Source organism: Lepisosteus oculatus, chromosome 6 (assembly GCF_040954835.1).
Source record: "Lepisosteus oculatus isolate fLepOcu1 chromosome 6, fLepOcu1.hap2, whole genome shotgun sequence".
NCBI lineage: Eukaryota > Metazoa > Chordata > Actinopteri > Semionotiformes > Lepisosteidae > Lepisosteus > Lepisosteus oculatus.
In genome coordinates, this window is record NC_090701.1 from 10,639,491 (window position 1) to 10,667,320 (window position 27,830).

A 27,830-nucleotide genomic window follows, 5' to 3' on the forward strand; every position below is an offset into this window, starting at 1 on the left:
CTCTGGGAACGAGATTCCCAGGAAACAGACAGGGGGAAGAAAATGAATTAACATATGTTTAGAGAGTAAATACTAGGCACATCTTTATGGTATCCAGGTAAAGTGGACAAATGCGTACTAGGAATCACAGACATGCTTGATGAGAAGGTTATTGCAAAATGTGATAAAAAAAGAATACCAATGCATCCAAGCATACCAATGCACTGCTCAGCAGTTTTAACTTGCCTTTCTGTAGGCAAAATAGAATGTGCTGGACCTAGCCTTATTTTGAAAGATATACCTAAAACCAGATACTACCCAGTACCCATCAGAAATCCTCTTTCTGTTCAATGTAAATCCCAGGGCACATCCAGAATCTTTATAGTGATAGTCCAATACCACGATCACCTTAACCCAGCATCTTAAGAGTTTAAACTGTAACCTACAGGAGTAAAAAAAAAACTGTTTATACATTTCTCACTAACAGCTTGTTATCGTTTTGCTTTCTATTTTCAGCAAGTCAAGTGAAATTGCTGGCTGCTTATTGACAGATGTTCATTAAAATGCTGACGGGCACCGCGATTAATAATTGACCAGGGATGACCTCCACCAACGCACCCCTTCACACGGAAGTCTACTAAGATTTACTAACAGACCCCTTAAGTTTGAGACATACTGAAAGAACTAGACAAATATGCAAAACAAAATGCAAAAATAAAAATTACAAATTACGTTCCTCCACTACCAAACAAATGACAGGAGGCACAGCTCACAATCAGCTGATAGGTATGTGTACAGTATCTACAGGGGGTCAATATTCTTTCTTATTAACTAGAAAAAAAACAAACCTGTTAAAACAATCTTCCCATTTTCAACTAAAGTTTTTTTTTGCACCACCTAAATCTTCACAGCTATTTACTTATACTTTTTGGTTTTCAAAACATCACTGTACACAGTGTAGAAATCAGACCTGGACTCCTGACCTGGACTGAGGGAATTTTAAACAGACACCCGCTGTTAAATTTGACATCTCAGGAATAGCCACTTATCCATAAGGGAAATGGTCACTCATGAACAGCCATTCATGGCAATACATACTGTAGGTTAAACAGGGTTGGACTCTGAATATGAAACCCTCTGTAACACTGTTGTAATTTGGGGTTTTGGGAGAATAGACCCTGTGTGTGTTTTCTGTCAGTGTTCTCCAGAAGGAGCCTTTTTTGTTACAATTAAACTAATCTCAAACCTTCACTGGGCTATGCCACGATTCCTCTCTGTGGTCTCATGGGTTTACTTCCCAGAGACCTGCAGTAGCACTGAGAAAGACATGGAAATGTGCGTTCTTCTACAAACACACATAAGCAGCAATTTTACACAAAAGCTACAGAAAGCTTGTGATGAAGCAGAACTATGTTCTTCTCTGTTCGATGCATTCGGCTGAAACCCGGAAAGTGAAAATGAGAAAGGGTGTTATAGACTGAGGAGACTGCTGCCTTCACAGGAGAAGTTCTCTCCAAAAGACCTCATCTTTGCACACAGTGCTTGGCGGTTTTATTTTTGTAGATTATAGGCACAAAGCCAATAAAAAAAAAGTTATTTTCTGGTTTCTCCCTACCAAATAAAATCTTGTCACAAGTCTCTCGAGAAAATGTCAACCAGCATTTAAAAGTTTTTCTTAACCACAGTTGTAGCCTACTATAAACATGTGATGCTCAAACTGCTCCTGCACTATATAAAATATGCCTTTGTGGAAGTGTCTGAAAGCACCATACAGTGAATACTGTTAATGGCTAACTGTATGGCTTTGACGATGTGGTAGCACTGTGCAGAGGTACTGTACACTACATTTAAATATAACATTTTATTCAGTTCTGAATAACAAACCTTCAGGAAGAAAAGTGGTTTGAAAAGACAAAAAGCAGTTACGATCTCTTGCATGCGTGTTTGTTTTCAGGCTGTGTTCCTTACTAAATGTCAGTGGGCATGGGCATGTGAAACAGCCAGAGAAGAACTAGGTGTCATGCAGTGACTGCATAAAGAAATTAATTAATTTAAAACAAAGTTGTTCTCCACTTCTGTAATCAACACTACCACCTGAATTACGCAGATGACACCATGTGCTTTTCTTTTCACACTGTATATTAATTACATTACTGCTATTCTGGGCTTCACAGCCTGGATGTGCAGCGGCAGTCGAACTAGTTATGTAGGATGCATGAAGACTGGCGCTGACCGAATTTCCCATCAAAGCAAACTTTTCTAATGTATCTTGACAGCTAAAGATTCAGCTCAATGTGCTATTTTCAGAAACCTTTCCATTTGGTCACGGCAGCCCATGAGAATTCGCTCACTGCGGTGTGTTTGCGAATGTATGAAATGACTTTGACCTTCTTTTAATGTTATTTCCTTTTTTTGTCATTTCAGACCAGTCTTGGCTATGGACAATCCTATTACTGCATGCCGGCATCATATTTTATCTCTGTCTATAAGGGGCATTCTGATTTCAGCTTATTTTAATGTGCCAACCTCTTTAAAGTCTTCACTTTGGGTTTATCATAGAAGATGTAAACAAATCCAGCATTTTTCACTAAAATCTTTCCTTAACTTAATACCTCGTGTATATGTAAGGGCTAAAAACTCAAAATTGGCTGCCAAGCCTGGACTACAAAGTGGGCTGACAGACCAAATTAGCAGCCTGAAGGTTCGTTTTGCTCATCAGCCATTGGTTACTGCTTCTCAGGATGTTTATGAGGTATAAAATATTTACGTCACACTACGTTAATGAGCTCATATTACATACCCTAGAATATGGAAAGAAGGAACATGATACTGTTTGGACTGATGAAATCACTGGCTTTTCTTCACATTTTCATGTGCTGCTGAATAGAATTAACAGCTTTTACATACAGCAGAAACGCTCTGAAGGCAGCATACTGAACAATTTGTTTAGCAGGTAGAACTACAACAAATTCACATTAAATTTAGTTATCAGGAAGACTTTTGAAGCAGGTGCACATGATCGAAAAGATGTCAAGGTTCGAGATGTTTAAAAGCAGAATCTTTTTTAGATCTCTCTCCTTAACTGTGAAAAATAAGCATATACAGTACAACAGAGTTGATTTCTAAGAGTTTCTGGCTTGCCTTGACCCATATCCTAGAAGCACAAGGGCACAAGGAGGAACTACACCCTGAACAGATCAATCCATCAGAGTTATTACTTTTAAAAGCAAGTGGATCCATAAATCAATGTGTATGGATTTTTTGCTTACTTTTAAAATGTGTATTTGATGTTTTTTTCTTAAATGGGAATACTGAAGTAAAAGGTCAGCAATGCCAGCACTTGAAGAAGCACAGCTCTACTTACCCACAAAGCTCTGTTTTTTTGTTTCCCACAATGGGGCTGCGCGGACGCCATTTGCAACCAAGGCGAAGAAAGCCTTCTTAACCTGAGGAAACAAAATGCCAACTCACTATTGCAGCTCTATGAATTGCAAACGGTTCATAATTCTGGACAATTTCTAACCACTTGTAAGTTTCAGAAAACTCAACACGATGATTTTTCTGACTTTGATACGTTCATCTGAAATGACCTTGTCACATTCTTACGTGTGACAACTTTTAAGAGTCAATATACTTCTTAATTGAGACCAATGAACGAATCTAGGAGCTTTTAAAATGCAGCCAAAAATTCAGCTGTATCTATCCTCTTTCACTTATTACCTAGTTTTCCCTCTTCATCCTCGTTTGTCTTCTGTTACTACAACAAACAGCTGCACTCCTAAATAGACACTGCTTTAAAGGGGCTGTGGGCCTAGTCTTGATCTAACACCATTCAAAGCGTCCATAGTTGCATACATTTTCACCTGATGCTTTTGCTCCTTCTCTCCCAATTGCCAACTATCTGCTGGGACGCAGTCCCTGCCACCTCATCTACAGTCTCACATTACCCAGCTACCTTCCTGGCAAAGGCCCTGCCACTCGACAGACAGCTGCAGCTGGCCACCAGGGATCAGAACTGGCAACGATCGGAGACAGAGGAGACTCTGCAGCAAGAGCCTTTTTTGATTGATATCTTATAGTCCATGACCGTGAAAATCTGTCTTGGGCTTCTCCCATAAAAGTACAAAACACACAAGCAAAACATAACGAGACGCATAAAAGCACAAAGGACTGCTGTTGTGATTTCATGTACATTATACATAAATAAATAGCGGGAGGACTACATTTACATACATTCATTGAACAGCTTTATTGCACAGGGGACAAAGGACTTCTTACAGATGTTTTTATTTGAATCTGGGACCCTGTACCATGTCCCTGATGGGAGCATTACGAATTGAGAATTGAGAGGATGGGTGGAACTGGCTATGATCTCCCTTGCCATTCTGTGAACTATACTACTATACAAATCGCTAAGCTGGGGTTTTTCTTGTTTCCCCAATTATTTTTCCTGCCATTTGAACAATTCTCGAGAGTTTGGTTTAACTTTCCAACCCCAGATTTCCATAGTAAACTTTTGTGGACACAAATTAAGAGGGTAAAGCACTGCAGGCATTTTTTTTACTTTATAGACTATACACACAGTGAGAAAAAGCCCACAACACTAGTTGTACTGATTTTTTATATTGGCACTGTTGCAAATGATAAAATACCTCCTACAAGGTGGGGCTAAGCAGCCTGTTTGGTCCCTTCAGCTTAATCAAATGAAATTATATTTAATTTTAATAAAAACAATATGCAACATCCATTGGCCAACAAAAGAGGCCTCATTAGACATTCACTTTGCTGTTGAGTCCACTGTGATCCATCTCTTTGCTTCCTTACTCAGCAAAAACACATTTTATGGCCCGGTCGTTCAAAAGTTTTGCACTTCAGATAGGGCTCTTTGTGTTAAAGTTCAGTGCAACTGAATAGTCAACTTACATCACCAATCTGGAACGATGCACGTGAATTACTGTTGCCATTAAATTATGAAGCAGAAACAGGTAAAAGCCAATACGCCTAATTTTAACATACGTATTTTCACTGTTGCACGTGTATGGTTGTGTAGGAGACTGGGTTGTATTTATGCCTACCATTGCACTGTAAAGAGCTGTCCGTGTGTATCATACAGCTTTCTCTGCAACCGGTGAGGCTGTTTGTATTAAGGGTTAGTGCACGGCTAGCAGGGCAAGACAGGAAAAGAGCCAACTGTCAACACTGCCAGGTCTGTTTCTGAAGCACGTTACAGAGCTCCAGACTGCGACTGAAATGGTCGCAAATAAGACTAAAATTTGCGACAAAAAAAAGACTTTGCGACAATAACTTAAAACCTAAGTCTCCATTAGCGACAGACCCCAAAACTTTATTTTGTGTCGATATGTGGTCAAATTTGATCTGGTGATGTGGCATTACTTAATTACATCTTTGGAGTGCACGTCCCTTCATCACAGCACACTGCAGTGTCTGTTGATCAAAAGGTAGCAAGCTAAGTTGCGCAGTGGAACACAGGCTACTTTCCACACGCTGCTGATCCGCTAACAATGGCAAAGCGTAACATTACAGCCTTCTTTTAAACAGTTTGATAAATCCGTCAACAGGTCTGAACGGCATTTCAGAACTTCGTGGCTTCAGGAATTTGCCCGGCTTAGACATGATAAAGTCAGACAAATGATGTACAGTATTGCGACTTTTGTTCTAAAGCCGGTCGGAAGTTGCAGGGAAAACCGAGTTTTTCCAAACGGACGAATCATTTAAAAAAAAAACATGGAGAGAGAATCGGAAGCGTACTGACTGAAGCTCGTTGATTGTGTAATTGCTTAGTGTGTCGCAAGGCAGACACCTTCAGCCCGGGCTGTCTCTCAAACCCGTGAAAAAACAGCCGAGAAAGGCTTTAAAGAACTGAAAATGAAATTTAATCCGGCCAACATGATTGCAAACGAGGAATTGCCGTTCACAAAATATGCCTCCCAAATCTTGCTAATGAAAAAGAACGGAAAGACGTATGATAACGACACCGCATGTACTGAGTTTATTGGGTGCATTGCAGACGAACTATTTTGATGCTGTAATTTGGCGACTAAAAAAAGTCATCTGCTCCTAAATGTTTCATTGCAGGATCCAGTGGCTCCCAGGTAATATTTCTAGTCTGGAATCCTGACGTTATGATTATATAATGAAGATAAAATTTCATAGACAAACTGTGTTCATATTCCGAGAATCCTAAAATCAACCGCGATGACTTCTCTGCAGATGAGACGAAATGCAAATAACTGTCCTCCCACGGAAACATCTAAGCCCCATTTTCTCTTTTTGGAAGCTAACAGCAAACTTTGAGTTACTGCATCCCGGACGAGGACTGAGTCACGATGTGGTGAATGAACCCGAATGATCTCATCTAAAAGTCCACAGTCCATTTGTCTTGAAGGATTGTCTTTCCCATTGCTCAAAGACTGCTGTTTTTGCTGAATCAGTTAAAGGAAGCAAGTTTATGGGCCTTTAAAAAAAGCCCAGCACTGAGAACCGACTATATGTACCAGAGAACACACTATTTCATTTGCAGTACTGTATTTTTTGAAGATTTAAAAGCTTCATTTTAAGACGCTATAAAAGTTTAATTCTCCTCGATGGCACTGAACGAGCTGATAACTGGCTTTTGTTCCAGAAACAGATCAATAGCGAGTTTTAAAGAAGCACTTGCTTGGCCACCACTGAGCTGCCATGAAGCACTGGGAGGAATGAGAGATCAGTTACACAATCCGCCTGCTCCTTCAAACACAGAGAAGCAACCAGAAAGCGAAGGCGGGAGATAAAGATAAAGAGCAGGAGGAATGGCGTTCAAGCCAAACCTATAAAATATTCAGCAAGAGCTACACAACACGGGCCTTGCAGCTAAAAAAAAAAAAAAAAAAAAGATGTCTTGAATGTCAAACGTCGTTTGACTAAGGGCCGTGGAGAAAGACAAAAACAATCCAATTCAATAAGAATACTGACTGGAAAAATGATTTGCGCAAACGTTTGAAAAGCCTACTTCATGTTTACACAACAGAATAATCGGTACATTCAAGACAGAATTACTGCATCGCTTATCACTGAACATTAACTGGGTAACTGGGAAAACGCTGAGGCCCTTTTCGTACATATAAAAGCATTCTCTTAAGTCAAATCCACTTTTTTGCATAGATGTGAATTCAAGCAGTTGTTGGCAGTTAGAAACCAGCAGTACAGCAAGTTAAATACATCTTTCCAGCAGTTGTGCAGTCTTTTAACATTTTAGACATTACCTAATAATACTTTTCAAAGTGTGAAAGAAGTCTTTATACCTGACGGCTGACACAGTTAAAAATGCATTACACAGTTTTGTGCCTTGTAATGGTCTGTGATATTTTCATCTGCTGGCTTGTCAACACACCACAATCAATTCCCCCCTGAATGCAAAGCGATCAGAACACTGGATAATTATTTGCTTCAATACAAAAAAAAAACATACATTAAATAAAGGCAAAACGTCTGTGGCACACTGCGTTTTATAATTAGGTTGCAACTTTAATGACAATTTTTGCTGGTGCTCGAGTCACACCAAGTAATTGCTGAATAGCGGAAATGGATCTAGAAGGCTTAAAGGAAGAGAGGATAGCAGATAACAGTTTGGATCAAACTAGTAAATCTAACCGCAGACACGTATACATGTGACCAAATCAGACACTTATTTCAGCATTTCCTGTTCCTGAGTTGTTGATTTTAAATGGTTTTTACCATTAGTGTTAAAAGGTGAACTGAGAAAATCTGAGCACAGAAACATACTCCTGAACAGTTTGTCCAAACTTTGAATGAAAAACTTCACAAATTCACTTCTTTGTGATTTGTTCGGGTCGACAGGGTCTCGGGTGGAAGAGGAGGAGGAGACTGGGATGAAGCTGAGCCAAAGATTATTAAGCACAACTTTCAAATTGGCCGCTCAACAGACTAGGATTCGAGAGACGAATCTAGCTGGTGAGCGAGTCTCTCCCTGCCCCCTGCCCAAGTATGGACTACCCAGCACTCGCATCTCAATGTGATCTTGTTTTTATATTGTGACGAACACTCCAGGTTTTGTGTCAGCAGCTCTCAGTGAGCTGATTACTATAAGTTTGTGATTACTCGTTTCTTTTGGTTGATCAATGTTATTTGAATTAAAATCAAAGCATAAGTACTATAATCTTAAGAGTGGGTTACTTGTATATTTTAGCCATACTTACTACAGTATAAACTGTACTTCAGTACATTATGTGAAGGTAACCCCTTCCAAATGTCAAGACCCTACTGTACTAAACATGACTTTGGCTTGATGTCATGTTACATCATCTGAAAATGACTGTGAATGAGCATTTATGGCTGATGGGAATTAATGTTACAATATGAACTTGAACCAATTTGGATAGACCGATCCTCAGATGAACCTCTTACGTGCAAAACACGTCACAAAGCAGTGCCTCGCCATTGACAAAGCATCTCTGCATGAATGAATGGGTTTTCCTGTCCCTCATGCCACGAGTCTCCCTGCCAAGAGGTAAACTTGGATCCAATGTAACAGATACTACAGACACCAGCCAAAGACTCAATAAAGATATTATTTCTCCCCTTGAAAATGGGCTGCTTCCCCTCATTCTCTGCTGTTCTTGGCCTGGGAATCTGCAATTTATTTCTGTCTCGCTCCTCCCCTTGTTACCATCCATGGTGGACTTTAAAAGGGACACTTAAGGAGCACATTCACTCCTCTGTACACATGTGCAACCGACAATGACATACTGTACCAATTAACCAAAGTTTCCCTCAAAATATTGGTTTAAGCAAATATTGTGAATTAAGGATGGATGGGTAGAAGCCACTGTATTGAAATGGACAGGGAGCCCACTTCCCCTCCAGACCACAAGAGGGCACCGTGGCTTTGCGGAGGTCCCTTTCTCTCCTTCTAAACACTGCTGCCATAATTTCCTCGGCAGCTAAGGACGACCGTGTCAAGATTTCTTTCAAAATCATTCAGAAGACTGTGCCTTGAATATAGGACAATCGCATTCCAAGTACTGTGAGTACCCGTGTGGACATATTGGGTCTGAGAAATTTTTCCACATTCGCCGTTGAAACAGTTAGGAAGGTCTATTCAACATATTCTCCAATGACAGGAGAAGGTGACCCATGATGGTGGTGCTCCTCACCTAACCCAGGCATATAGGGAGCGGAACTGGATGCTGATTAAGAAAGGGACAAGTCCCTACAGCAGCCTGTCAGTTGTTAATATTTGTAAAAGCTTTAAGAAGCTTGTTGTGGCAGAGTAAACTACTACTTCTTTTCCCATAGCTTCCTCTTTTTCCTGTTATCGCTTTTGCATCTCCTTTTAATACGTTGTTTGACTTGGGGTGAGTGCAAGCAACATGAGACGTGTCTCACACTAATGCAGTAAACTGTGTGTGGATGTCAGGTACTCGCAACATTTTCTCCACGGCAGAAAACTCAAAAGGAACTTGCAATCGGCTCGCCAGCGACCAGCGTGAACACATCTTTTCAGCACCATCGCACAGTTCGCCTCCGCATCACAGACCACGATTGTATGTCGACGCTGAAAAACTGAAATAAAAACCCAACTGTTAAGTTATTTTCTGCAGAAATGTCTCCATTGTACGTTTGAAGATGGGGCCCTGAGACATTCAGCCATCCAACCCTTGTTAGTAAGCAGCACAACCTTGGAAGGATTCGGGGACAGATAGTCGAGACTGGATCAGCCTCAGATACCCTGCAGCTGGGAGACAGCAGCAGTACAAGCCACTTTGCCACCCTGTCCTTAATAGTATTTCTTTTGAGTAAACAACTAAAATGATTGAACATAAAGTTAATGGGATTCAGTTATGCTCAGCTAATGTCTTGATGGCTGCAACTTTAAGCAAGCATTCACTGAATTAAATACGGTCTTTATCGAGATGGCACAAATAGGTCATTTTCATTGCTTGTTTTTCCCCCCCTCCCCAGCTTTCTCCACTAAGTGTGAAGTAAAAACTTCATGCTGCACATTTCACATGCGCTATGCGTTTAAGCTAGTTCTAAGGTCACAGAACTGCATAGTAAAATAAATGTTACAGTATACCGGTTAATAAACACTAACTGTCCCTTAAAAACAAAAAAAAGACTTGAGTAAAAGAATGCCACATAAATATTTTAAAGAGGGAAGGAAAACTGAAATTAGTTGTAGCCTGAATCTATGTAGCCTGTTAAACTTCCGGTGTCTAAAATCCCTATGTGCCATTTAAGCTTATCTCTTCAGTCTGTTTTTCAAAGGTTGATAGTCATTAATTAAGAACATAAATGCAGTGGTAAAAAATGAGCTAAGTCTATGTTAGTCTGCAGTGACTAACTTACTAAAATCATTAGTACAAAGAGGGGAGAATACAGTTTCAGCATGCTCCAGTCCTTCTGTCAGATGCAGGCCAGTTGAGCACTGCTCTTCTGCCACTGCAGAGATCTGTTCAGGTTTTTCCCCAAGAGGGCTCTGGGAACTAAACTAGAGGAAAGTGCATTTAAAACGGAAAAACACTTTACCGCAAGGGATCGTGGATCAAGCTACGTTTCTGAAGACACCCTTTCTTCCTTCAAGAAATGACTGGATCATATCCTCAGGTAAATCACTCACTAGCAACCAAATGGACTAGATGGGTCAAATGGCCTCCTTTCTTTTGCTATCCCTCCATTTTCTAACCACCTCCTCCAATCCAAGGCAGTGGGGGAGCCACAGCTCACAGCAGCAAGCAGTGGCTACAAGGCGAGGCCTACCTCAGACAGGACACCTGCCCTTCCCAGATGAGTAAAATATCTAGCCACCAATGTGACTTCATATAGCGATTTTGAATTCAACATTCCTGTGTGAATGCCTCCTTCCAGGAAAAAGATTTAGACTAAAGGAGTATGTGTAACTCCCTTTATCAGTGACGCACCAGATTCCGGAGAATAAAAGCATGGACGCATAACGGTAAATTATTTATTATGGGTTTCCAGGCATTTATGAATCCTTTTTCTTCCAATTACCAGCTGAACACAAATCTATCCCCCCTAAGACGTTCATGTGTTGCTGTATATATACAACCCAGATTTCAATAACACTCACCTGCAACGTAGTGTCAAAGACAACAAGCTTGGAGCTGGTTGGAACAATATCATAGCACTTGTGGGACTTCATAAACCTCATGTAAATGTCGCTTTCCGATTCTTCAACAGCTGCAAGCAAACAAAAAAAAATTATATATATATATAATTACAATGAACCAAAGATTCACTTCCTTGGCCACATCCAATTGATGATCCAATTTACTGTAGACAGAAAAAAAAACTTTCCAGAGGCATTTGTCAAACACTAAAAACACAAATTACTTCTCTAATCAGGGTTGATACTGAAAAGCTATTTTAGTTCAACTCAAAAACGAGTCACTACTTAGAATGCAAATTAAACAGTCTTACCTTTTGAATTTTACTATAATGTGCAGTGCTCTCCATAGGTGTTCACAGTCCCAATTAAAATGGGATCAAAAAGTTAGACTGCATGATGTGTTGCATAAAACAATCCAAAATGTGATACTGCAGTTACATTGCACACCCTATTTCTCATCGCTGAAACCAGAAAGCAGTTATTCCCATACTTATGTATTATTAAATAAAATGAACATTTCGCTCTTCAGAAGTACAGTAGAAGCCTCGGTAACAACCCAAATGCCTCCATAGGTTCCCGTTTACCTGGGGTGTAAAAGGAGCTAACATGGAAGACATTCAAGAGAACAATTGAAGACTCATCATCATTATGAAGGTCAGGGACCTTTCCAAAGACTGCAGGTCGAAAGTCAATGACTCTCACAAGTCTGGGGGAACACTATAAAACAACCGATGTGTCTGCTGTTAAGAAATGTAGAGCTACTGGTACAGTGGCAATTCTGCCAGGAAAAACATCCTGCTATATCTCACCGCTAAGGGGAGTGATGCATGTGGTTCACAGCTATATATATAATGATATAAAGAAATCTATAACTTAATATATCAATGGAGAACTTGAATCTTCAGGATAGAAGATGTCACGATTTGACGATGCCTGCATTAATGGGGCACTTACGTCCGTGTTCCAAGGAATAATCCTCTTCTGGAGGAAAAAAAGGCAACCCGAAACTGAATAACAGCTGGAACCATGTTTTATGGTCATAGAGATGATCATACAGAAATTGAAATTCAATTCGACAGTTGTCAAGTGCAAAACTGGCCACAGTGCTGTTGGGGCCAGGATGGGATGAGTTCATCACGGCTCATCAAGCTCTAGAGAGCAACTTCTGCAACTACACAGGCACCTGCAGGCCAGGAGAACTGAGAACTGCCAACTGGCTCTACCGTGAGGCACTGGGGAGACTGCAAAAGACAAACCAGAAGAGCATGTCTGCCCCTCCTCATTCTCCCAGCACTGTGCAACACTTCATTCTTTGCATTGTGGCATGTGGCAAACACTGGCAATTCACAAGTGGGATTATATACGGTCAAGTTAAACATACAAACATGATATTTAAAGATCTTGGTTTTCAGTTTTACAAACTGCAATATGCTGCCTATCCACATTTTTAATTTGAACTTAGCTTCTGCCTCCTGACTGAAAGACACTGATTGGAATAAAGATTCACTGTGTTATTATAACATAATAAAGACCTACTGTACAGTAAGCTCTTTTGTGAAAGATGTTACACAGAACTGGTTACACTAAGCATGAAGGGAGTCTCAGTGGCACAGATGGTAGCCATAGGGAGCTCCAGGCCTTCACAGTGACTCAGTCATGGCAAAATCCAATTGGGTACCTTTTGGATCAACATATATTGCTCGAAGCTTTGGGAATTAATGCCAGATTCAGATGCCAAGTGCTTCCTAATCTACTGATAAACCTTCAGGATACACAAACCTCATAAAACTTGCACAGTATTTTCCTCAAACATATATCCCAGGGATAAAACGCTATAATTCTTAATTTAATAAGTCTACTTAATTTAAACATACATGAAAATTAATTCCAATCTGATAGGTAAGCAGGCAAATAAGGTCAAGGATAGCCAACAAGAAACCACAGTCATCGCCGTGAAAGATGTGTAGAGGAGGTGAAATCTGAATGTAGCTGAACTTTCCAAACTACATTTAATGACCAAGTGAGAAATAAAAAAATAAAAAAAATAAAAAAAAACTCAGAGATGAGACCTCTAAAATACTTCTCAAAATAAATTTAAATGCATTATATCATGCCTTGAACATAGTAAAAGTTCTGTATATTTTTATATAATTGTTGAGAAAAGGGCATACAATTAATTAAAATGAAAGGCTAGCTAAAAATAAGAGCAAACAATTTTAGATTTGGGTTTTAGTACAAGCTGCTCATGCAAAAGTGAGATCTACAGTTAAACAGTTGAGAACACTTGAGTCTTTTGCTGACACCTTACTGAATATAAAAGCAATCAGCTTTGTTTTCTATTAATTACGGATGTGGGACCACACCCTACATACTTCTCACTGTAACATGTCACTACAGAAGGTACAGGAGGAAAACCAGGGGTAGTGGTAAAAGTATGAGAAATTCATTAGTAAAGGCATTTTTCCCATAACTATTTGAAATATCCACACCCCATAATTATAATAAGTGACTAAATTACTCCTTTTCCTAATGGATAATTATCATGATGTGCTTGCTTTTGTAGCACTCCTCTAATGAAAAACAAAGTAATCTAGGAAGAAAAACCAACCTATCTTCATTTGTGCAACTGCTCCCATTTCCTATTAACACTTTCATAACTTGTGTTGACATCACATTCAACTGTCTCATCAGCCTTAACCCACCACGATAAAGTGCTGCACAAGAATACTCTTCCATGCATAAGAGAGACAAGTATTTAGGGTATGAAACAAAGAAAATTGCTTCCCTGATTTCCATACACTTCAAGGCAGTGAACTACAGTATGTTACCCCCTGCACAGTCAGTCTCAGGGTGGATATTTCATAACCACAGCATAATTGCCATTTATGTAAATTAATCATACATTCAAAGCCAACGTGTCAATTTTCTACGATGTCCGACTGAATTCTCACCAGTGCTAATTGCTTAACATCTTGAATTTTAAATCTCATGAGACATTCTGAAAGTGCAGAGAATAGAATAATAATATTACTGGGTTGTTTTTTTTTTGTTCTGGCCAAGGTACAATCTCCTCTATGCTGTTCTTAATCCTCAATCCCTGGGTGGCTGTGGTGTGGCAATTAAGAGATAAAACACACATCAAGTGGAAAAAAAGCATAGGAAGCTCTTCAAGAAATTAAATTAGAATTTTAGTCAGACGGAACAATGCATTTTAAAAAAAATCCCCTTTTCACTGACAGCCTCTGCAACCTTTGACATAAACATTTAAACAAACATCTGAAGACCTTGCACTTGGTCAAAAGGCTTTTCTCTTTGCCCATTCCTCTCCTGACACCCCCCTCCGGTTACAGTAACCGAAAAGATTGGAAAGACATTCAACCTGAATTATTACTGTTAGTGCAGATGTAGTTCAATAAGACATCCCGACAACAGATTTGACTATTGCTTGTTAAAATGCACCATTTAGCACTATTTCGGACATGCGTTCCAGCACATTGTGTTTGCAATAACATGATGGCTTAAATATTGTACGGGATATGGCAGTCACAAACTGTTCTTTACATGTTCATGGAAGATGCTATAAAAGCTGCGACTCTGTCATGATTGCTGCGCTGAAATTCAGAATCTTACAGTGCAAAGTATTGAGAGGTTCTCCTATGTTATCCTGACATTCAAGCACGTTAAACTGTTTACAAAATGTCTTCAACATGGCCGACAAACAGACTTGGCATAATGCAAGAGGCATATTCATGTACAGTGGGACATGGGACTAAATACAAACCGAGTCCTCCCGAAGGTCAAACTCTCAAACCCTTTTCTCATCAGACAGACTGACAGCTCAGCAGTTCCCTGCTCTGGTCCTTGGTGCCCCCCCCGTCTCTTCTGGTTCCTGATCCGGCTTAATCTTTATCAGTGTATAGGATTTCAATCCTCCATTTGCAGCATATCTTTCAAATTCGCTTTCAGATCTTTAATTACGAAATCACATTCAACCTCTTGTGAACCTTGTCCCAGTCTCAGAGCTTCCCTGATGCAGCTACTGTACATCAGCTGTAATCAACTGGAACTCCGCAGAGGAATAACAAATGCATACTGCCTGAGTGTTTGATGCATTGTCATTCCCATCTGTGTTTGCACATCAAAACTTGATGACCTAATAAGAACTGTTCAGTCAGAAATAAGTGAACTCCTCATTAACCAGTTGAAGAGAGACTGCACAGAAGATCTGCAGGCTGAAGTTGATAGAATAATATGCTTGAAAATAGGTTTTAAAACAGGCCCTGAATGCAGAAATATGTCAAGAGAAATCTAAGCAAGCAAGCAGATTAATTAATGGCACAATTCTGAAACAGTGAAAGCAGACAAGGAGCCCCCCCAAAGTTGAGTTATGAACCCCAAGAGCAAGATGCTATTTCTGTTTGAATAAGATGTGAATAAAGTAAAACAAAATATGTTTCCTTGAGAAAGTCTACCCCAATCCATGGGTTACCCAGCTCTAACATATTAAAGATAGTTACGATTTTAGATATTCAATAAAACGTATAAAAGACCAGGAGTATACGAAGAACTGGTGGGAGTATCTCGGGTGAGCTCAGCTCTATGGTGTGAACCAGCTTTGCAAAGCTGATTAACAAGTCTGCCAGTTGAAAAGAGGATCTAGTGGGTGAAGGATATGATTTATGTAATTAAAATCAGATGCAGCCAGCCTAAACAAGGTTAAACCAGGTCTGTAAGTAGATGGGAGCACACAAGAGAAATTCAAAAAGCAGGAATGATAGGCACTCCTCCACCAGCGTTTATGGAAAACTAATAAAAAATATGCATGCTTGGGGGAAAAAAAATAAGATGCAGGCATATACAGCAAACATTGCAAAAGTTAGGATTATTAACCTTGCTGGCAAGACAACCATGTAAGTATTTTGAACCATATCTGGAATCACAGTCTATAGAAAGAAGGGTCTCTTTTTAAATGGTACGGAGTCCATACGGCACATTTTTCAGCTTCCAGGTCAAATCTGCCTGCACTGAGATAAGCATAATGTTCTACAAGGGGCATGGGGAGTCCATCAAGCTGAGAATTGGGAATGAAGTCACATAAAAGTAGAATAGACTGTACATTATTACTCTATGCAATTATAATTGTGTGTCACCACCCTCTCGATGGACATACCTGATTTGATCTTTTGGGGGGGAAAAAGTGTATCGACTGATGCAATCCTAAAGATCATACAGGACTTGAATACCTTTCTCCCACTCTTGTACAATTCAGCTACTTGTTTGTCCTAGAAATGTACAAGAAAGAGAAAAACATTAAAGGGGCAACTGTTTGCCACATCATGAGAAAAGAAAGAAACCCCTCTGAAAACAAAGTTAACCACAAGCCCCAAAGGACCGGATCGTGAAAAGGGTTGCTCACTGCTCAACTGCATATTCCCAGCAAACAGAAACCGTGTGCAATCAACCAGGAATAAGGCCAGCACCCACAGGTCTCCTTCTACAGCTCCATTCAGTACCTCCCATTTCATCCCAGCTTTCATGAACAGCATATGATAAAATGCCATCTGATGTTTTGGATCTGAAGATTATTGCGATAAAGGGATTTATTGGTTTATCTTTTATCAGAGGGATTAACAAAAAAAAATAAGACTTTCATGGTACATATTTTCTGTAAGAGATCAGCTGAAACACTGAATTAATTCGGCAGTACTGTATTTTCAGCCATGCGCTTTCTTTCCCTTATGAGAAATGATTACTATTAGAGTTCACAGAACTGATAACAGTTTCAGCTTCACAGTATGTAAAATGTATTGTACAATGCAAGGGGGTGTTAATCTTTTCAACAGAGTAGCCATATTATTTACTGCACTCACTTAGACTAGGCTCCAGATTGAGTACTTGGCCCTGTCAGAATTATTCAAACACCCATATTTGTTAAAGCAACATACAGTAGTTGCTCAGATACTGTATGTTTAAATTGCTGATCGCTCTCTCTTTCTCACTAGCATTTACACAAAAATAAATCACAGGTATTAGATAATAAAAAATAACATAAGTATCATTTAGTATCAGTATAAGTCAACGGAAAGTCGACTACAAGCTTTGTGAGAGTAAAACACCAAAAGTGACACCTCAGCTCGTGTTTAATGCTTAAATGAAATATTTAGAACTGGGTCTGCGGGCCTACCCTGTTTTAAGACCTTAAATAAAGGTGGTGCTTCCCACAACAAAGAGTTACTCACTCACTGGGACAGTGGTCTAAATCACAGAGGGCAGAGTACTAAAGTAATACACATGAATGTTCCAAGCCACAGAGAAGACTCCATCACTCTTTAGCATGGAAGAATGGATGACAAAGAGCTTACAGGTGACAATACCAGCTAACAGGTATTGCTAGAAAGCTGCCCTTAACTACTGTACAAACATCAATTTTCATAGGGGGAAAAAAAACACAGTTTGGTTGTAGGCCACTCGTGAAAGAAAAACCAAACATTTTTCACTATATGTTACTCGGTTTCATAATAAGGGGAATCTACCCTTCCATGACCAAATCAAATTGGCATTTTGTCATGTGCATATGAAAAGCTTGGCACCCGTAAAAAAATCAATGCTTTTTTTTTGGACAGTAATTTAAAAGACCTCTGAAGTACCCCCAGACAGAACAGGAAGTGCCATCATTTCAAACACTGAATGCCAAAGGAGAACGGCCGTATACAAGCCTACAATCACCACACAGTATCATTATTCAGACTACAAAGATAAGAGACTGGCAGGGATCCATGAATTAAATTACTGTGGAACAACCCTTTGTTGTAATAAAGTACAGATTCCTCATATTTAACAGGAACAGCAAGTAACCACAGCTATGATAAAATCCGGTACTCGCAACAAGCTTCTGCACTGCTCTTAGATCTGCAAACAGCAAAATGTACAGATATGTTCACCAAGTCAATCATATCACTTGGATGTCATCCACTCCCACAAATGGACAACACATTTGCACTTGTCAGCTTAGGTTAAATGATGCATTCATAGTAACTGTCTATCACATACCAGCAAAAGGATGTTACAGGAGCAAGTCTTTAAGCGTTCCATATCTTATTTTATGCTAATTAAACTCCTTACATGCTGCAGGATGAAAAAAAGTCCTACCGACACGCAACAGAAAAAAATAAAAGAAATAAAAAAAACAGTGCTTGATTTGTGACTAAACCAAAAATACTCCAGGCAAAATATCCACTACACAGATACGACATAAAAATACTCAATGCTGTAGATGTCATGATGGATTAAAGGAGACAAACATCCAGCAAGTAGATGATTCATGAAAGCATTCATGTGTGCAACAGGAATCGCATCAAACTCGGCATGTTCCAGTAAGGAATTTGGCCTCAAATATCAGTCACATTCTGACAAAAAAATGAGGATTTTTATCCAAAACATTAGTTTTCAAATATAAAATGTTTCCTACCTCACCATCTGAAACCAATAAATAGATCTGAAAATCCCTTCAACAGTAATAAAGACTACATGACTTTGGATATCTACAAACGTCTTATTGTTTCAGGTTAGACTCCTAGATCAGGGATTCCATTTTTTCCTTCTTTGTTCGGGGACACAAGGTCCAGAAAGAACAAAGACATTAATCATGGGTTGTCAAGAGACCAAATCCACCGTCAAAGAGAAATAAGCAACGTCTCTATTGAAATTAATGAGATGGAGAGACCACAGCAACAGGAGGCAGCACCACCTCCATAATCATGAACATCTTCTGCCACCCCCACAAAAAAAAAGACAGTAATCCTAATGTGGCTCCCACCAAGTCCACCAATTCTATATCATAAAACCCCTGTTACATTAGTCAAAAACAGACCCAAAAATCCCAGCCCGAAAGACGGAAATACCGAAATAAAATAAAAATAAAACAAAATTCCACTTTTCCAAATATTAAGAAAAACATTTCAGACACAAGACATCATTAAGCTTAGTCAGTGTGACACCCAGGGCCTCTGTGCCAACTCTGTTACCATTATTCTGGTTAAAATAAATATAGAAAGAGAGTGAGAAATCACAATCTCCACTAAACATGAACCGTGCGCAAACCAAAACTACATTGACTCCTCCCTATGCAACTAAGTGCCAGTTTTAACAAGGGCATTAATGAAACAAAACGAGTCCGGCTCTCGCCAACAAGCACAATTACACGAATGGAATGCCGCAAAGAATACTGGTATCCTTGGAAAAAAAACTGTCACGAAGCAAGTTCAGATCTGATGAACTCCTCTGCTGCCTGCTCTGGGGTACGCTGATGCCATGTGATGGCACCAGCCTCTCAGTGGTTTCCTCACTCCTGAAAAACCCAGGCAAAAACATGGCACAAGACCCAAAGTTGAGTGAAAAGGGCTCGTCTTTTCCCCCAGAGCAATGACTGGAGAACAGAATTCATTCAACTTTCCCTGAACTGGGGGAAATAAGGTGAGAACAAGGTGCCCTTTCTGGCGGCTCCGAGATAGATCATAAGCACACAACAAAAAACAGATGAGGGGGATAATATCCACAAGTGAGAAACCTTGGCTGGAAGGCGACAGATCTAACTCCAGGTAACTATCCCAGGAAACCCCTTACATTAAATCAAAAAATGAATGTCTTGAAGTGACAAATTACTCACCCAGGTGCAGCACGTCCGCAATAACCCACCCCTCGCCATTCCTACAAAGCAACCGAGGTAACAGAAGCTGCTGGAGTGGATGTATCCAAAACGTGTGTTTCCAGAGCCTTTTTATTTTTAATCATTTATTCATGTATCTGGTCCATTTCTTCATGGTTTCCAGGACGTCTCCCCTTCAGGGCTATAAAGGATGTGTAAGGATGTCCTGGTGGACAAGGGCCTCAAATGAATGTCACTAGGCTGGACAGATGAACAGGACCCGCTATAAAGTAAGAAAACCTGAGAGCAACAGCAAAAGGTTGAGGAGAAGCACATCTGCCTGATAAAACTACAATAAATGTAAAGGCAAATTTTTGCACCCTTTTTAACTATAAGGATGTCTTGTACCTACAGCAGTGGTCTCCCCAGCCACCACCGACAAGAAATTTCCTTTCTGCGTTACTGGGCTGTCTGACTTTAGCACAGGACGTTGAGCTATGAGGATTTAAAGTTAAAGTAAAACTACAGCACTGTCAATCAGTAACTTTCCACCAAGGAGACACTGAAGTTCCTGACCTGCAGGCAAGCGAATCAAATGACTTTTACTTTCTTACTTTGAGGGACATCTACTGTACCGTACTACACACTAGTCCAATCCTTGGCTATACTGTCAGCAGGGAATTATTTCAGACTTGATTCTACTGATAAGCCTTCACTAATGCTTCCGTTACATAATACATCTGAAAATCGTAAATATATATGTTTATATATTATTTCATATGTATATGTTTTTGGAGTGGCAGTATCCTTTGTATCAAATTTCCATTCATAAATTAATCAAACATTACTTATTGTTTGATTATTCTATTAATTCTACATATTCATAGAATGAATATGTATTCTATTATTCATAGTATTCTTATGCATTCCTTTTCATAAACTTCCCCAATTGTTTCACTCCACTTACCGAGGTGCTTGTGGTTTAAGCCACAGTCTTATCTGCTTTAATGCAGTTATTCTCAATATCCTAAATAGATCTTGCAGAAAACAGCACCCATTGTGTTCTTTCAAGAAGAAAGTTTTCTGGGCATAAATAGAGCTGGTATTTATAGATAGATTCCACATTCATTGCGTTAGCAATAGTCTACCAATATAAAATCGGGCAGTACTTAATTCCCAGAGGGATTCACGTCCTTCAGACACTACATGTTCAAATTTTGTATAGGAAAGCAGAGTGGAAACCAGCTTGATGTGCAGGTTCCACTCTGGCTGGGAGTTGCGCACAACAGGGAACTCTTATCTTTCAAACAAATGCAATACACAAACAAAACACTCAGAGGCCTACTGAGGGCTTAAAAAGACAAGAAGAGAAAAAAACGTAGAAGAAAAGAGGCCAGAAGAACACAGCAGTCTCACTGTGAACGTAATCTTACAGTATTCCAAACCAAAAAGTCAGAATAAGGGAGAAATCAGTAGTCTTCACAATACACAGGGTACTACTATATTGAACAACAAGCAAATTGCAGACCTACAAAAGACTTTAAGCATTTACTGTACAAAGAAAGCAAAAGTAGAATACAGTCATTTTTTTGTTTTAAATAACTGTATTATTGCTTTCTTTGTACAGTAAATGCTGTGTATTGTGCAGACTACCGATTTCTCCCTTTATCTGAATACCTCTAAAAAGAACAGAGTAGATGGGGCCAACTAAAATTTAACCTTGAGGCTTTGAAAACTCTATCATCCTTTTCAAACTGCTAAGTGATCACGGTTGGGAACGGGGCTTCGCTTAAATGAAATAATCTGAATCAAGACGCAATTAGTAAACTTTTGAAAGGACAACAGAAATGGGATTGAGGGGGGGAACTGTTGTTCCAGACTCTGTTCTGTGACAGTTTGCTTGACTTTCCCGAGGTATCTGCAATTCAGATGTGGGAAATCTCGACAAATTAAAGTTGATACACCTAAAATGGGAGGCAGCTTGTTGGATGAAATGAAGAGAAATATGCACTTGGACAACAGGAAGCTAAAAGTGGCATCACCAGTAACATAGTGCCAGGAAAATGCCGAAACAGCCAATCTAGCATGGATTAAATCGTTGTTACAACGAATCCTGGAGAGGTTACCTTAACAGCCTGGAACTCGGCGCTGTGGAAACACACAAGCATTGGGAAGAGAGGCCTGGAAAGCAACCCTTGGGAATCCAGGACTTTTGACGAATAACTCAAGTGCCTACAATGATGCCCTATTTCTACAGTCTAGAAAGAGGAAACTGAGAACGCAATAAGTGTTTCACGGGAAATACTACCACCCAGCAAACACAAGCACCCAGGGGTGTTTTACTGAGGATTCAGGCTGAAACGATTTGGCTGACGGCCAGCCACCTGGCCAAAGGACAGGCTGAGAGAAGTAAAAACATTTCTGTCAGGTCAGAGCGCAGAGCTAAAAACCACTGACGCAAGCTCAACTTAGTCATTCTAATTTCTAGAAAATGGTGTTAGTCTTCTGGAGGGGCAGGGGACTTTTGGAGCAATTCAGCACAAAGCATTCTGACAACATTAACTTTTAACAAGATAGTAGATGCTGCCAGATGTACATTTTTCGTTCTGTAAGTTCTACTTAGATCTCATCTGCACTCCCTGGGATGAGTAACAGGTCTACTCACAGAATCCCAGAGGTGTTTCCGAGTTCTGAAAGATCTGATAGGCGAAATAAAAATTAACAAGACGAGCGTTTTGCCTGTTCTTTAAACGTCTCAATGTCCAATGTTTAAGCTCTTTTATTAAAAACATGTACTAGCATAAAATTTCCGTTTTGCCTTATCTCAGAAGAAACAGGTCTACTAAGCTCAGACTACAGAGCTACATAAACAACTGATAAATATGCTACAAGTGGTGAGATATTTCTTTGTGGAGAGTACAGTACGTACACACCCACACCTATTAGACGCAGTCACTTAAAATTAGTATCATTACTAAACAGATTGCAGCAAACTAGTGACCTTCAGCAACGCTGCAACCGGGTATTCTGAACATTGAAAACTACTAAAGCTCTAAATGTGAGTCTAGATTTAAGAAAAAAGTCTATTATGACGCATCACTCAGGCCGCCTAGACACGCATAATACGTCACAAAGTGCCCGCGCCAACACAGGTTTGCACAGATCTGACAGCAGCGCGTTTCCCCTAGGGAGGACGGAATCCCTTTAACAAAGTCACATTTACGCATTAAAAATCAGCCCACGTATAAGTTGCTTTCATTTAGCAGACGGCCGGAGTAGCACGGTTTTAAATCTGCACCTGATGATACACAGCGACGGAAAATTCATTTGCCAAGGCGAAAAAAAACAACAACAAATTATTCGATTTCAAGCGTGTACTGTAAATTATACCATAATTACGTTTCAGAAAAAAACAAAGCTTAACACTGCCATTAAATGAACCCTACTTTTGATACAATCCTTGATAAAGTAAGCTTTTCATCAACCTGATCTTAAGGAACTCAAATCAAGCTATTCATGAATATTACAGGATATTCTCCAACGTTGGCTGCTGTTCCACCGAAACGGTACCCCCCAAAAGAGCACTGATCAAACAAGCCGCAATCAGTACTAATTTGTCTTATAATAATAACAACTGTAATATAATCAGATTAAACAAGTTCAGACGACGTTAAAGAAAATGTCACTCAAGCGAAGACTAGAGACACTGTGCTGTCCGAATCGGTGTCCCAGGTGAAGAGAGCTCGTTTATGTCAATGCATCACAGGTAAGAAGCGTCACACGAGTATTAAATGAACGCAGCATACTCGAAAACGTCCGGCAAGTCTTATTATGAGCACATATAAAAACAATGGAAAACAACAATATTATACCCAAAACGGGCATAAACCCTTTGAGGTGTCCGGCTTCCGTCTACACGCTCAGTACAGCGAAAGCACGCTGCACTGTAGATTCCCAGAACATTAACATTAAGCTTGCTACAGCAATGCAATCCGGAATTCCTATTGCGTTGAAACCCAAATTATTACTGTCAGTAAGATAGTAGCAGACCTCGGCATTACTAATCAATTCCCAGCCATAATAGTCTACTGCTGAGGAAAAAAACAAAACGGCACGCAGAAGAAAATACCATGTTTTGTGAGGAACAGGAACTTACCTTCATCTTCTAGCTCAAGTTTCTCCAGCATGCCTTCAGCTGAACCGTGGACCTGTGGACGAGAGAGGCGAGGCACGATCAAACTCTTTTCTTCGCTCTCTCTCTACCTCTCCCTTGCAGCAGGCACCGCCGGGGGCGAGTCGGAAGCGTTGCGCGACTAGTCAAGGCCGTTCTGACAACGTGAAATACGGCACGACGGCGGCAGGGACCAGCAGCAAATGAGGAGCTCGGTTTGTAATGCCCAACACACGATTTCAAAACAGCGGCGAGGTGCGTGACGTCGCTTTCGCCGCTGGAGCAAGATCAGAGAGGACGACTTTGACAGGACGACGCCCCCCACCCTTCGAGTTCAGCTGAAAAAGGGGGAAAAAAAAACCCCAAACAGTGTCGGCGTGCGGCTCTGCCCACCCAAACACAACGCCGGTGCAAATGGCTTTCATCTATCTAGCGCATTCGTCCCCTTTCCGAGCTGAAGCATGAGGAATGCGCTCGCATTTCTGCTCAGGCTTGCCGCTCGCCAATGTAATGTATTAATAGCCTGACCCCCCCCCCCACCCAGGTGAAAGTGGAACATTCCGGTTTGCTGCAGTCATAATGGACAATGCCGGCGCTCTGAACTCCGCTGCCCAGTACCAGCGCTGGAAGGCGATTCCAGAACGTCAGAATCATCGTAGCCTAGAAGACCCCCCCCCCCCACCGCCACGAAAACAGACCAGGGTCTGCGCTGTGCAAACGACGCGCGGCTCCGTCGTGGGGGTGATGGTGTGTGGCGAGGTCGCGACTGAATGTAGGAAGGAAAATTCTTGTGCAGAAAAAGCGTTTTATAACTTAAAAAAACAGGAGGGTTGCGAATGTGCATGATGTGGCTTGGTTGTAAATAAATAGCACGCTCACACCGCCCAGAGTCCACCCCCCCTGCCCGCTACCACCAGCTACAGTATTTGACCATATTAGGAAATCCCCTGTGCCTCCGCGTTGCCTAGCAGCGCGAAGCTCAGGGTTTCCCTGTCTAACCCTCCGCTGTCGGCCGCTGCAGTTTCCAGCCACCGTCTGCAGGAAAAGCATAACTGCTTATATTCACATGCGTACAACTGCCGTGGCAGCTGTGCTTTGTTTTATTATCTTGCCCAAGCGGTAGTTTTCAAATGACACATCGTAAACACAAGAACAGCACACAAAAATATTTAAATTATACAGTGCGCTCAAAAGAGAACCGAGACGAGCGTTAAAACGTGTTTACAGTCAAGCAATTTATGACCATGAGATCCACACATATTGATAAATACAATATGATGTTAATGTTTTATTTTTAGCTAATCCCATGCATACATTTGTTCATATTTGAGGAGGAAATACTCCGTTCAACCAGAGGAGTTCACGAGTAAACTTTAGAATGTAAATATTTGGTGGCATATTCCCTTGAAGTACTAACTGTCGAGCTCACCAAACTAATCATTTACCACGCTTTTTCTGTACTCCATTTGAATTCTTGCCTCTAAGGGTGGAAATGTGTTTCTTCAGCATTCAAAATTAATGCTCAGTTGAAATTAATTCTCGTGATCGACTTGGCCAGTCTTAAGATTTTTTTTACTGTTTTTCCTTCCCGTGACTTTGTTTACAATGGCCTTATATTTTGGGTCACTGTCATGCTGCATGGTGAAGCACCGCCCAATGAGTTTAGAAGCACGTTCTTCATAAGCAGATAAAATGTTTTCGGAAGATTCAAAATTCGTTTCTGCTGCTGCCGTCAGTACATCATCGATGAAGATGAGTGAGCCAGTTCCAGAGTAAGGCCATCATCCTCCATCATACTACACAGACCAGGTGGTATTCTTTGGAAAATCTGCAGTTTTCTCCACCTTTCCATCGCCAATAAAGATATACAGGTACTGTATCTTGTGCTGCCAAGCACATTCTGAACCATGTTGAAGGTAATATCTGGGTGTGGTACCTGCCTGTGGAATTGGCTCACTCACCTTTTATTGATGATTAAGATTAAGATTATGCAGGGATGATAAATCATGGAAATAAATTACAGTATTTATGCTACCTGAGTCTCGGGGGTCATTTAGAAAAAATAAAAGAAGCTCCACTGACAGACAACAAACTCTTTGTGATTGTATTTTAACTCATACTTTGGGGAATCTAAACTTCTGATGTCTTTTAAAGTGGCTGTCCTACTCCAACATTCCCCCCAAATTTGTCCTTTTCAGGAAGGGTGACCACTTTATATCCCACATTAAATTGAGCAGGAGAGGAAATAACTCAACTTGAGTTAAAAGCTGTGCAGCTGAGCTATAAAACAATTACACGCAAATGCAATAACGGGATTAACCTCATGCCACAGTTCAAATACACTGAATTCTTAACAATAAACCATGAGCCTTTTTGGTTTTCTTTCATTACAAGCCCATACAAGTTCTAAAAAGAGGATCTGTGCCTCAGAAAGAATATTACAGAAATGCACATGAACACCATTATCAACAAACCTGTTACATTGCCCAGCTGAATACCATCATGGCATTATTGTTATTTCAAACAAGGGTTATGTTTTCTTGTGAAATGTGCCGTTAAAAAGATGATATGTTACATTGGCCAGCGTGGTTTTTGAAGTATACGGCCCTAGAATCCTTTTTTAATGTTCTTTGTTCTGCTTTTCATGTTATTTAACTTTTTTCCCCATCTTATCACAATTTCTATCATGGGAGTGTTCAGTTTACTTCACCACAACGAAGAAGCAGCCTGCTTCATAACCTTGGGAAATGTAGAAAGCCTTGTTATCACCAGTATTTAGAATATTCTGTTTTAACTACAGCAGCATCACATCGAAATACAAAAATATGCACTTCAGATGGCAGTTTGTTAAAACAGCTTTTTTTTTTAAAGTACCTTTTTTGTATTTTCCTATGAATTTTGATATTTACTTCATGGACATGAAACCAAGAGCTTTGCCAAGAGCTAAAAAAAACAGGTTTTCAAATAAGGAAGAAAGTCTCTCTGTATATATGGAAACATCATGAATACTGTATATACATAACTTAATGAAGCAATAACCTTTTGTTTATACAACAACTGTGCATGTAACCTACTTCCTGTTAGGTAAAAGCTATCCCATCCAGGCCATAAGTTTGCATATAAACACCGGTGGGGCACCGATGATGCAATCAACAGCATTATGCATCTTGTTCTAAAACACCTGGAGGACCTCAATGCCTATGCTCGGATGCCGTTTGTGGACTTCAGTTCTGCACTTAATATGCTGCAGCCCCATCTATTGATAAACAAGTTGACGCAAATGTCCCTTAATCATAACATTATAGGATGGTACCATTCATTTTTAACAAATCGCACACAGTATGTCAGGGTCAACAAAACTCTTTCCGAGTCACGATCTATCAGCACAGGTGCCCCTCAGGGCTGAGTGAGCTCTCTAGTTCTGTCCACACTTTATACAAATGATTCTACAAGCAGTAGTCAAATCAACTTCATTTTCAAATTCTCAGATGATACAGTTGTTCTTGGCTTAATGCATAGAGGTAGCAGCTCATTTGTATACCTGTCAGAAATCCAAAGGGTTTTGCAATGGTGTGACAACAATAGCCTTAATGCTGAATGTTAATAAAAACCAAAGAATTAGTTTTGGATCCCAGAGCAGTTGGTGATCACTCACAGGTAGTAACCCACAACGAACTTATCACTCAGGTTGATTCATATAAGTACTTAGGTGTACACATAGACCGTAACCTGTGCTGGTCTACTCATGTTGAGAGTGTTTGCTCCAAAGTTCAAAGCGCTTATATTTCCTAAGATGAAGACTAAGAGTGTTTGGGGTTCGACAGGAAGTGCTGCTACTATTTAACCGTGCTGAAATCGAGAGTATTATCAGATATGGTATTTCAGTG

General features: G+C 40.2%; 1 protein-coding gene across 8 annotated transcripts in view; it reads right to left on the reverse strand.

The window, feature by feature from the left end:
* Positions 1-27,830, reverse strand: part of prkag2a (protein kinase, AMP-activated, gamma 2 non-catalytic subunit a) — a 129,303-nt gene that overhangs the window by 16,890 nt on the left and 84,583 nt on the right. For 5 of the 8 annotated variants that reach the window (XR_001479230.2, XM_015354693.2, XM_015354692.2 and 2 more), the window contains 3 exons: positions 23,929-23,980; positions 11,090-11,199; positions 3,344-3,425 (listed from right to left, as the gene is read on the reverse strand). Coding sequence is in view for 7 of the 8 variants with exons in the window: in XM_015354693.2 (XP_015210179.1) it covers positions 3,344-3,425; positions 11,090-11,199; positions 23,929-23,980 (244 nt within the window). In the remaining variant the exon portion in view is untranslated. Of the gene's footprint in view, positions 1-3,343; positions 3,426-11,089; positions 11,200-19,793; positions 20,206-23,928; positions 23,981-24,336; positions 24,451-24,641; positions 24,661-27,830 lie in introns of those variants that run through there. The other 3 variants (XM_015354697.2, XM_015354696.2, XM_015354699.2) reach the window with 3 other exon arrangements.